Source organism: Thunnus thynnus, chromosome 6, assembly GCF_963924715.1.
Source record: "Thunnus thynnus chromosome 6, fThuThy2.1, whole genome shotgun sequence".
Taxonomy (NCBI): domain Eukaryota; kingdom Metazoa; phylum Chordata; class Actinopteri; order Scombriformes; family Scombridae; genus Thunnus; species Thunnus thynnus.
Window position 1 is genome coordinate 9,333,712 of NC_089522.1, and position 12,855 is coordinate 9,346,566.

Consider the following 12,855-nt stretch of genomic DNA (forward strand, 5'->3'; position numbering starts at 1 on the left):
ACATAATTACAAGGAAACCAAACAGTCTGCAACATTCTAGCTTCAGTGGGAACCGCTCTAAGTGAATCACACTCAACACAGTAGGTCATCTCAAACTGCTTTTTATTACATCTTAAATAACAGTACATTTTAATATAGTTTCTATCTTGCATCCAGCTTTCGGTTGTACACTGACTGACTTTAAAATTAAATACAAAAGGTGAAAAGGGAACAGTGGGGGTGCAGAGCTCTACAGTTATTTGATGGAGAAAGAGAGAAAAGGAAAGGGAATTTAATTAATTTTTAATATTTTTTATTTCATTTTATTTTTTGCCAACTCCAGGCCTAACGCACAATTACAGCACATTTTTTGTACAGAATGTCGCAGAGAAAAAACAGAATGGAAAAAATGTCACTACTGCTAAAGAAAGAGCGTCTCTGTTTACAAGGAGAAGGGAACAACAGAAAGTTCTGCCATTCAGATGCTGCAAGATTTTTTTTTTTCATTTTTTATTAAAGGACAGAAAAAAACCTGTTATAAAATGTTTTTCTTAAGTGGAATTTTGTTTGCTACAGAAGGAATGAAAATTTATTTGTTCCATTGTGTATGTTTAGGTGAATGAATGTACGTATGCATGTGTGTACAATTTAAACATTTACGTTACTTCTTAATTTGTGGAATCCCTCCCAAGTATGGACCAAGTAACCGTTTATGTTGCAGGGTTTGCTTCTCAAGTGCATAGCTTTAACATTTTAGTTGAATCATGTATGCACGGAGTAGCCAAAAACAAAAAGAAGAAAAAAAAAAAAAAAGAAGAAAAAGAAAAATATAAATACCATTGTATTGATATATTCAACAGGTTATTTTCTTAAAGAAAAACATCAAAGGACTTAATTCCATATGCACCTTTTTAAGCAATTCTACAGCATGCGATTCTAAGAGATAACCCACCCATGGCAGACAACCAAAATCTTTTTTTTTTCGTTTTTAACTTAAAAAGTTTCAATATCATTATTTTCAAACATTGATTTATACAACATGTCATTCACAGAGTAGTAACTGCATTTCCAAGCACGGAATGGGCACCTCTGTTAAAAGAGAAACGTCCGGATTGCAACCGGGCTAAAGTGGAGGTACTCCCTACCCGACCAAATCACATCACCGGTCCCAACCACGGGCAACAGAAACCAGGGAAAACAAAACTAATTTAAAAGGAGAAAAAAAAAAAAAAAGAATAAAAAAGGGGGCGGGGTGGATTATGATCCGATGGGTTAATCTTCATTTAATTATTCTACACTGTCGCCAGACAAAAAGGTGTAAGAATGGTTAAAATGGTTTGTTTTTTTTTTGTTGTTTTTCGTTTTAAAAACGAGCATTCATTATCATAAACAGCATGTGCTTGGTTAGTTAACTTTTTTTTTCTTTAGACATTATTCTATATATGCAAAGTTTAATTTTTGTGCAAACAAAGATTTGTGGACTACACTGGAAAAAAAGAAACAATAAAAGTATCATGGGACTAAATATACAGAAGGGCCAGAAGTGGCTTGAGGACTCCCTGTTGAAGCTAAATTCTCTCGTTTTGTTCTCCAGTGGGATAAAGCTGGATTTAAAATGACATGATCTGGAGGTTTTTTTAGTTTTCAACTTAAAAACATTCTTTAAAATGTGTAAAGACTAGGAAGAAAAGAAAAAAAAAAAAAAACAAAGCTTTGATCCTCATTTTAAACATTAACTGACAGTTCACTGATCTACCTCTCTTCAACAAAAAATAATAATGAAAACAACAAAGAAACAAAAATAAACATGGCCAAAAAGCTATAAGAGTTAGATCACTGTCATGTAATAACCTTCACTCAGACCTGTATATAATGAGGACGCAGGACATTTGCTTGTTGGTGGCAGCAGCGGTGGTGGGGTGTTTGTATTTTCACTTACTACAATACCAGACCATGGTCATGGGAGGACTTTTCCTCCATTCCATTTTGAAACCACTACCTCGAGCTGTTTCTTTTTCTTTCTTTTTTGTAGCTGAATGAGTGACAGACAATTGTGCTCTTTTAAATGAGAAGGAGAGAGAGAGAGAGAGAATTTTTGCCCTTGATAGTTTTTTGGGGTGTTTGGAGTCAGTATCATGGTGTTTTGAAAAGATTGGATATGCAATAAAATTGAACATTGTGATGTTGGAATGGTCTTCCACTCAACTTTGGAGTCCGGATGCCATCTGGAAAACAAACAAACAAACAAAAACGTTAGTTGACATAATTATTCAGTGAATAAGATGAAGATGATGTGACCAGATAACTAATAAATCAACTGTGGATCATATATACATGTTTCTCATGTTGCACCTTCATCCCCAACCCCCAGATGGCAGTAAACACAAACTCTGTTAGCTGATGTTACAAGATGATCCACTCTTACAGCTGAGAACGTCCCCTGCTATTCATTTACCTTCAGACTCTAGTTCCAGATCTTGAGGAAGCTGTCCCAGGACCCTGTTGCCACTGCCATGCCGTCGTCAGTCACACCCAAGCAGCTCACCCGGTTATCATGACCAGCCAGGACACCTGCAGAGACAGCAGAGGCTGAGACGCAGCAACAAACACGCTCTGTCTAATGGATACAACACGCTAGGGTCGGCCTGGATATGAAGATGGTATTACTGGATATCATGAAGTGACACAACAGTGATGATTTCTAAGTGAATGATATAACTACGGGAATCTGGTCTGATTCCTAAAAAGGTGAAAAAAGGGAAGAGAAGGATGAGGTGAAGCAGGTTCAGGGACATGTGGACGCATCATTAGACTATTGTTAACGGCTGATACTGACCCAATATGCTGTTAACCAATATTCTACCCGACAACGCATCAAATGAGTGTGTGTGTGTGTGTGTGTGTGTGTTTGAAATCTCCTGCTCAGATGTGGGCCTCCTCTGATCCCTATCCCACTATGCAGTCAATAACTGTAAAGTATTCATGCCTCTACAGGGGCTCTTCACTGCTGGAGCAGGTGAAGCGTGCTGTTCTCCCAGATGTATATTAATGCGCCTTTTATACTAAAAAAAATACAATGGATCTTCTTCTATTTGGCCTCCTACACACATTATCTATATGAAACTGTTAGATACAAAACAGGAAGTTGCTCCCGGCTCAATAGTTTGTTAAAAACAGTGAGGCTGGTCACTTCTGTGAGTGATGGGCGACAAAATCCACCGTCCTCCTTCAGTGAAAAAAATGTATTTGAGGTTTCTCGGAAGCTACGGAGGCCTGTTTCCCTGCATAGTGTGTTCTTGCTGAGGGACAGTGAAACAAAGCAGGAAAGATCAACCTTGGAGGACACCCACTTGATTTGTTAAGACTGCTGAATACTCCTACTAGCTCCTTAAAAACTCATTTTTGCTTCACTTCCATTGAAATTGCTTTTAGAGGGCATCTCTTTGTGACCAGTATGGACAAAAGGAACAATTACAGGGACCACTAACCCTTTCAATGAGCATTAGAGCATGTCAGTATTTTTTTTCCCCCCAGACTTGATAAAATGTTGACGCATCCTTTAATGTGCTCGATCTCATCTGCAGGCACTTAATATGTCAAAATACTACTCTGGCTTCTTCTACCACAAATGCTTATACGTGTATAAACTCATACAAACGTCACCCGTATGTTGTACTATATATAGAGCAGCAGTATGTGAGCTGCTAGTCTTTGGTAAAAAGCAAAGCTAGTGATGTTTTTGAGGTTAAACAAATCTTTGCTTCCTTGCGTTGGCTTCCAGACACATTTTGAATCCATTTGAAAGTATTATTAATCACATACAAGGCTTTGCATGATCTGGTGCTGGAGTACATAACTAAACTTCTAACCCGTGTCTGTCTGAGGAGGACCATCAGCTCTGCAGGTTCGGGTCTTCTAACTGTTCCACAGTCCAGGTTCAAAATGAAGGGTGACTGAGCTTTTGCTGTACTGGCTCCTCGGCTCTGGAATAACCTTTCACCTCAGGTCAGCTGACACTGTCTCAACTGATGAATGTCATCTTTTACAGAATGGCCTTTCTTTAGAAATATACCTTTTCTACCTCACACACCAGTTTTTAATCCTGTTTATGTCCTGGGATTGTCTTTATATAAAAAGCATTTTGTGGTTTTTGCATGAAAAGTTCTCTGTCTTTCTGTCTGTAAAAGCACAAACTCCTCCACAACCTGCTGCTGTTACCTATCGGTTGCATTTTCCTTAATATTCACTTAAAATAGAAAAGGCAGGTACAGTGCCTATAAAACGTGTTTGCCAGCACTGCTCAAAAGGAAAAAAACCCCAACAAAACCTTAAATTCAGAGTGAACTAGATAGCATGAACAAGTGTTTGGGCCCTTCAGGTCAATATTTAGTAGAGAAACCTCTGACAGCAGTTACAGTCGTCTTCTATTCTTAGCGAACAGGTCAGGTTTGCACATCTGGGCGCTACATTTTTACCCCCATTCTTATCTGAAAAACTGCTTAGGATCTGTCAGGTTTCATGAGGAGCGTGCATAAACAGGAATTTTCAGGTCCTGCCACATATTTTGGATTTGAGGTCTGGACTCTGACTGACTAGGCCACTGCAGACAGACACTGAAATGTTGTTAAAAGCTGTTCCTGTGTAGGTTTGGCTTTATTGTTTAGGGTCGTTGTCTTGCTGGAAAATCAATACAACAAAGTCTCAGCTCTCTCTCTCTCAGACAGCGGCAGTTTCTCCTCCAGGGTGTTTCTGAATTTTGCTGCATTCATGTTATTCTCTTTCCCTCACAAGCCTTGCAGGTCTGGCTGCAGAGAAGCGCCGCCACTGCTTGGCGCTGGAATTGTGCGTTTCTACTGACGCGTGATGTTTGACTTGCACCAAATATAGAGTTTAGTATGATGGCCAAAAAGCTTATTTTTGTCTGATCACACCACAGAATTTTCTTCCACTGTGTTTCAAAGTGTTCCAGAGTTGCCTTCTAGCAAACACTAGTCCAGATGTCATGTGAGCTTTTTCAACAACCATAAAGCTGCAACTTGTGAGGCGGCCGGGCAGGAGTTGTTGTATCTCTGTTAGGGCTGGAGCTAAGGACTGTTTTCATTAACGATTAATACGCAGATTATTGTTTTTCCATTAATTGTTTAGTCTACGAAATGTATGAAAACAGTGAAAAAATGGCCAACACAGTTTCCAAGTCCAAGGTGTAATGTTCAACTACTGTGTTTGAACCGACCAACAGCTAAAAATGATTTGTGATGATATAAAACTCACTATTTCTGCTTAATAAATGACTAAAACAATTGCTTGATTTTCAAAATAGTTAGTTTATTATGGATTATGTTGAACTAATGGAGCACCGCAGCTCCTTCAGAGTGCCACAGACCTTTATGCAGCTACACTAGACTAGTGCTGGTCTCATGTGGACCCTCAGTGTTTAGGTTGACTGTGACTGAACCGTATTCTGTAGGATACTCAGCGCTTTTGAAAATGTCTCGTTTCCTTTCCTTGACTAACTTTGTTTGGAAATATTCTGTTTGTGATGTCGTTTCTAACAGGATATTGACAAATCAGTTGTTAAAGCTTCCAGATACAGGTGTGTAAAAACTAAAATCAAAGGTCACATGACAAAGTCCAGGGGGAGCCATGTAATTCTTTAGGCTCTATATAAAAAAAGATGTGTGAGCGGGAATAAAGTCACTTACTCACACGCATTTTATCTACAGTAATCACAATAAATTCGAGTGGACTTCTCTGCTGTGAGGCTATAAAGCCTCACGTCTTTTCACACAGCCTGTTCTCATGAGATAAAAACATCTGAACCAGGAGGGACCAGAAAATGTAGATGTTAGGTTGATCACTTTGTACAGTAGTGAGTTGGTAAAAGACTTTCCTCAATAATAAACCCTAATGCACACAACCATTATTTTATTTATTACAAATTATTATTTTTGTGAGGGATTCCTTACATATCCACAGCAGATTCATTTATCTGTTCACTCTAAAACCTGCTACACCCTGAGATGCTCCTGCAGCTATCAGTCTCAATGGTCAACGGTCAATGCAATCATGTGTCTAACAGCTGTTACTGTTACGTATATCCACGTTGTCTCAACATGCTTCAGTTACTTCTCCTTCAGTTAGTGGTTTTCTACTTGCCTCATAATAAACTTTAAACATTCCTGTCTTGTCTTCTTCAGCAGAGTAAATGTAGGTATGTCCTTCACTATATCATACTGTGCTGTTTGAACAGTGTGACAGCAGTGAAAAGCTTTTTTTCAGATGAAGGTTGATGGTCACCCAATATATGTAACTTTCCAAGCCGACAAAGTGGCAGCCACGCCCGCTTTCTGCAGCGACTGGCCAGGTGCGCAAAGGTGTGAACACCAGGAGAGCTCAGAGCGTGCTGTAGATTCTGCACTCTACATTCCTCATATTCTTACTTCCTCCACTGTCCGTGTTCGCTGCTAAACTGCACCGATCGGCTCCGTGTTGGCAGCGACAGAGCGGTGGTTTGCTTTGAGGAAAAGAGATTGTAGCGGAGGGTGACTGAAACCTGGATGATGACCCCTCCTCATACCTCTACTCCTTGTTTTTTTTAACTTAAATGGGGCTGACAGTAAACCCTGACTTTACCTGCTGATTATTCAGGCAGCTACATCTAATGGACCTGGTAATATTGCCATTGACATATTTGGCCACTTAGCTGGCAGAATAATTACAATTAAACAACAAACTTGGATGTGGAACATACAACACCACTTGCTGGTTTATAAAAAAAGAAGTGTTTAGGATATATTTTCACCTGAGGAGCTGCTATGTCACCTAAAAAACACCTGGTGAATGTGGTGTGTGTGTGTGTGGTTGTTGTGCCAGCAGTTAAATTCCCAAAAAAAAACCACATCAGAAAAACATCTCAACCTCTGTACTCGAGCACATCAACACAACATATCGATGTACCTCGGCTCTCTTCCCCCTGTACGGTGGCTTACCTGCACGGTCGGCCTTCAAAGTGTCCCAGACGTTGCAGTTGAAATCGTCGTAACCAGCCAGCAGTAGGCGGCCGCTCTTGGAGAATGCCACGGAGGTGATACCGCAGATGATGTTGTCATGTGAGTAAACCATCAGCTCCTGGTCGGCGCGCAGGTCAAACAGCCGGCAGGTGGCATCGTCTGAGCCCGTGGCAAAGGCGTTGCCATTGGGGAAGAACTAAAACAAAGGGATATTTTTCAGTGCTGGTACTTGTTTTGCATACACCCTTTTTCTAAGTAACTGAAGCAAATTGTTCATGATTGATGTTATGATTTGTCATTGTGGTTAAATGTGTTAATGTCCTAAAATGGTGCACCAGTAACTAGCCACACCTTTTTCTCTTTTCAGATTCCCTCCACTCATCTCTCAAAGTGCATGGACAACTATATCAGTAATAATCATCTAGTATGCACTATTATGACCACATGTTGTTTGTTTCTGAAGCACTAATGTTGCAGCAGGAAGTTTCAAATGCATTAACAGGGCTTGATATCAGTTTTGTAAAACATTATTAACAGCTTTGAAAGGAGAAACATGCTGTGTCGTTGTAATGGTCAGCATTCAGAGAACTGAATAACTCACATCATGACATGCAGTTTGCTTATGATCTTAACTTGGACTCAAGAACCTGAGTCTCGCTCTGACAGAGCTGAGACGTGGCGCTGAGATATGATTTGTATATGTTACATGTAGGAAGGAGTGCGTGTCTGTCGCCTTACGCAGATGGCGTTGATGTCTGACTCGTGGCCAGTGAAGGTCTGTCGGCACATTCCTTCTCTGATGTCCCAGAGCTTGGCCGAGGCATCGCAGGCTCCAGACACAAACAGCCTGGTGTCGGGTGCCAGAGAGAGACTCATGACATCACCGGTGTGGCCGGCAAATGTAGTTGTCTGCTGACCAGTTTCAATGTCCCACAGAGCGCTGCAAGAAAGCACAAGGAACGCTGTCAGATTACAGCTGTGTTTTACAGAACAACGTCATTCAAGAAGGACACTTGATTGGTGACCAAGGAGGCAAACATGTTGGATTTAATGACTTAATAATTGGCTTTGCAAGGCGAAAGTGATGTATTTTGTTAAAACTTCATGCGCCATCAGCCGGAGACAAATGCAACACTGAACTTTTAGTAAACCCTGCTTGGGTGAAGAAAAAACCTCTCTCCACAGTCGGTTTATTTTAAAAGCCCTGCGCTTGGTGGATAACGATGAGTTTCACTGGTACTAGCGTTGCAGCGGAGAGAGTGATCTCTACTGCTGGAGACACAACGCTAACAACACCTCAGCAGAGCGCTCTGCTTGTTTCTTTCTTTCCCCTTTACTGCAGAACACATGGACCAACTTTTATTTTTCAAATAATATCTAGCTGGTGATGTTGAACAGTAAATTACACTTTCATTTCATTAATCTGTTTCACACAGAAGACTAACAATTACATATTAATGCAGTTAACTTTTTGAAAAAAAGCTGCATACTTTCATAGACTTTTCTCTGCTTTGAATGAGGACATGAGTGAAAGGTTTAGCAGACCACACAGTGAACTGGAGTTAGAGCCTGAAATTAGCACCACCTTCATGTAATGAATCAAGACTCAGTTTTGAATCAAGAATCAATTCTGAATCAAATTATGACACCAAGAATCGACTGTGTGTTGTTTCCCAAAGATTCCCGACCCTACTCCCTGATTATAGGGTTAAGACCCATGAAATATGAATATATTTGAAGTTTATTATGTAAAATAGTTTTATCAATTGTATCGGAGCGTTGTTGAGCCAACTCTATGGTCGTTTTTGGGGCTGTAGTTTGTAGTGGTGCATTTTAGTGCATTGGGTGCAGTATCACAACTCACCAGGTGGTGTCTCCAGAGCTGGTGACAATCTGGTTGTCATCCAGGAAGCGACAGCAGGACAGGTAACCTGACAAGAATCAAACACACTGATTGAATAACTAATTTACACAGGACTGTCTCCTCTTAAGTATTAAGAGGTAGATGTTTCATCTCCTTACTGTCGGCACAGAGGAAGATATTTTATTACCAATCGTCATCACACCCTTACAGAAGGCTGGATGTGGGTACATGGAGGAGATGAATTGACTAATTCACTACCAGTAACAGAAAAAAAAAAGCTTTAGGGCATCTCCTGGTTCATGACTTGCTTCCATAATTCATCTTTTACTAGCTGGTAGAGTGTGCGTACCCCTCCCTATAGCGAGGGAACTAGAACTAAAATGCTGACACACTTCCTGCATCATGTGACACTGATCAGATGAATGCTCCTTGCCTACGAGCTCAACACTTTCATGCATTTGAGCTGGGATATAGCTCGACCAGCTCCTCTTTTAATGGAGACAGACACATCATGTGACTGGCAACTCTTGGATGGGAAAATAATTAGGCTTTCAGCGGTACATGGGGTTTACATAGATCTTTAACAACACATGGCCAGTAACAGAAAGGCTTACATCTGACTGGTTGTCTGTAGGACTTCAAACATTATGTAAAATTCCCTCATCAGTCCAAGTAAAGTGTCTCCTTCCCAATATTACTGAAATTACCCAATTTTCCAAAGTAACTGTGATGGGTATGATCTCCTCTCCATCCAAAAGGAAGTGACTCATTGAAACTTAAGAGTTAAATAAATACTGTCTCAAGAACTGCAGGAACTGAGTGTGTTGGCATGACAACAGGACACATCAATGATAACATTTTTGACCTCTCTCGTCCTTTAGATATCCTTCTGAGTAAACAAGGGCACACTGGCATGCTGTGTGTTGTTTTACATTTCTCTGTTACTTTCCACTGTCGTTTGGCGAGGTAACGTGTGCAGATGATTCCAAATTTTGATTTTGAGTCCACTTACTGTTCTACGTCGTGTTTTGCTAAACATTGTATCATCCGGAAATATCTGCAGGGACTGTTGAATGGTAGTGAGAGACTGATCTGGGGAATTCAGTATTCCTGAATACAGGATTTGTTTGAGGCTGTTTTCCTCTCTAGCATGTGACACCTGAAACTTTACTATGCAAACTGACATTTTGCAGTTAACTAAAGTTAGATCATTTTGCTTCATGCTAAAATGCATCCGTATGAACTTTATTGTGGCTATTTCTTGTCGTCTACACAAATAAATAACAGAGGTCAGCACTGAAGCATGAATTACACAAAAATTTGAGAGTCTGGGTTCCAAAGACAACTAAAAATCTGCAAAATGGGTAAAAGCTAACGGATATGTCCAGCCTACCTGTGTGTCCAGCCAGCTCACGGCTGACACGCACATTTCCCTCACGGGTCTTCAGGTTGTAGATGGAGCAGATGTTGTCCAGGCCTCCACAGGCGACGTAGTTCCCAGAAGGGGCATAGGCGCACGTCATCACCCAGGAGGAGCGCAACGGGATGGCATGGACCTGGAAGAGAGGAGGAAGATTTAATATTAGATAGTATGCAGTGACAGATGGGAGAGAGAGAGAGGGGAGGGCATGTGACAAAGTCTGTCCGCAATATTAACTTAACCTTTCAAGGGCACAATACCCACTATAAATAGCATTACTTGGCACCCTCAGACACTTGAATTGTTTTATAATGAACTCAGCACTTAGTCAATCTACATGAAGCCAGCTGTTAGAAATTTGGGAGTGATGATTAATGACGAGTTGATGAACAGGTAAATGAAATCGTTCACCTGATGAAAGTCAACCGTACACATCTGCTCGTATCAGCGGTGACTCAGTATTCTGGCATCAATCGAGGCAAAACATTTTTTAATCTTTGATTTGTACTGATGCAAAGACACTGACATCTCCAGCCTGGTTAGGTTTAACACATTTAAGACGTAAGTATGGTTTTAACCTCATAAACCAAAGGTGGTTTTGTGTTCAGCTTTTTTTGTTCTAGAGAAAACTCCTTTTGGGCAAGTTGACCGACTAAGTGATTTTTGGATGTGTTAATCTGAACTCTTCATTTCACCTGATTAACAGGCTGACATCTGATTTGATTTTTCTATTGCTTCATCCATATAGTTTGATATTATTACTGTTCACTGAGGCATCCATAACACAAAAAATAAAAGAAGAAAAGCAAAGAATTACCAGTTAATATCTGCAAATTCAATACCGTAACATCTGGAATGCTTTTCTGATACAACGCACACACTGAATATGTCTTTACCTCTACATATGACAAATAGATTTGCAAAGAGACCATATAACCAATACATGCAACATTGTTGTTCTTCCAACAGTATAATCACACGAGTATTACAGTCCCTTGAAATTTGTTCAGTTCTTTGGAATATATATGTGTTTCATTACCTTGTTTGTGGTGTAGCTGTCCCAAATAATGAGTTTGCCGTCCTGGGAGGCGCTGACCAAAAGCCTGATGAAAAGAAAGAGAACAAGATGGTTCAAACTACGGAGTAATTTAAAATGACTGGTTAGTTTTGACCAGCGGACAAATACAACCAGGAGAATGAAGACATGTAGCTGGTGTCTGGTTAATGCCCATTTTGGATTTGTACATTATTACACAGAACAAATGTCTTCTAAGTCTGTGATGGTTTCTGTTCTGTACTCTGCTCCTCATATCTTTGTCCTCCAACACTACAAATAACTGAATCATTCATAAACAGTATGAGATATAACGGTTTATTATTCTTTAAACATTTTAGTTAATTCTTTTTGAATGTGTTGCAATCTGTGAAATGAAATTGCATCATGTAAATATTTGGGCAGTGACACTTTTTTTTTGTTGTTTTCACTTTCACCAATAATTTGAGGGTGTTTGTATCTAGATTGGTTGTGCAGTGTAGATGTGTAGCCCTCTTTGTCTTGCTGTTCTGTGCAACAATTAGGGGGAATATTTTTGAGTGAATATGACAACAGAGAGCAAGTGATCGAGGTCAGGTGATCCAGTCTGCCGTCTTTATATATGGGTGGAGAAATAGGGGGGATTGTTGAAGATACATTATGGAAGCTAAATGTTGTGATGTTCAACAAAGGTGTTAGTACATCTTTTACTGTGCAGACTACTTCAACCTTCACCAAAACAGAAAAAATGCAAAAGCTACAAATGTGAAAATATTTTTTTTTAAAAACTTGACTCATAACCAAGCAGCATGTTGTGTTATGAGTCAAGCAGTCAAATCATGTTTGGTAATGAATTTCAACGCTTTTAATCCAGTACCTGTAGACAAGATAAATGTGTCACAGCATTATTTTAAAACTGCTGGTATATCAACATCACAGAGCTGAGACACCCAGACTAGTTTCTGTTTACTTCTAATAAAGTATTATTATTATATTATAGTATATATATATTATTATTATTATTATTAGTATGTTATGTATTATGTATGTTCAAGGCAATTTATTCACTTAATATTTTGTTACTATTGCCTCTAAAACACAACCCGCAAAGCCTGAATGCTAAGTTACACAATTATTCTAATAAGAATCATTGTAAACCCTGTTTTTTCACACTAGAGACAGCTTTCAGGTACCTCTGTGGTTGTGCTCTGCTATCTGGGTGAACCCAACAAGAGTAACCACAGTGACGGTCCCAATGCACATAGGCACAGGAAAAGGAGTGAGCACACTTAGGCCTACTGAGAGTATGTAAATCTTAACTACTGGCTGGCGGGAACGTGCTCATATGTGCACACTCCTGCAGATAAGCCAGGGACAGGACGGTCTGCGATGAGGCTAAAAGAAAATGAAGCATCAGCTTTTCAACCTCAAAATGATCACATGAAACTAAAATAATCAAAGCAGAGGATGATGTCAGACGCAAGGAAATGTACTCGCTGCACATCAGACTCCACATATACTTCCGGTGCAATGTGAGCAAGAGGGTGAG

At 39.9% G+C, this 12,855-nt stretch overlaps 1 protein-coding gene across 2 annotated transcripts in view; it reads right to left on the reverse strand.

The window, feature by feature from the left end:
• Window positions 1-85: 85 nt before the first annotated feature.
• LOC137184175 (guanine nucleotide-binding protein G(I)/G(S)/G(T) subunit beta-1) overlaps window positions 86-12,855 on the reverse strand; it is a 39,754-nt gene continuing 26,984 nt past the window's right edge. For both annotated transcript variants that reach the window (XM_067591603.1, XM_067591604.1), the window contains exons 5-11: window positions 11,313-11,376; window positions 10,247-10,409; window positions 8,854-8,920; window positions 7,728-7,929; window positions 6,969-7,185; window positions 2,435-2,550; window positions 86-2,204 (exon numbers count right to left, since the gene is read on the reverse strand). In XM_067591603.1, the coding sequence (XP_067447704.1) occupies window positions 2,444-2,550; window positions 6,969-7,185; window positions 7,728-7,929; window positions 8,854-8,920; window positions 10,247-10,409; window positions 11,313-11,376 (820 nt within the window). In that variant the 3' untranslated portion in view covers window positions 86-2,204; window positions 2,435-2,443. The remainder of the gene's footprint in view (window positions 2,205-2,434; window positions 2,551-6,968; window positions 7,186-7,727; window positions 7,930-8,853; window positions 8,921-10,246; window positions 10,410-11,312; window positions 11,377-12,855) is intronic.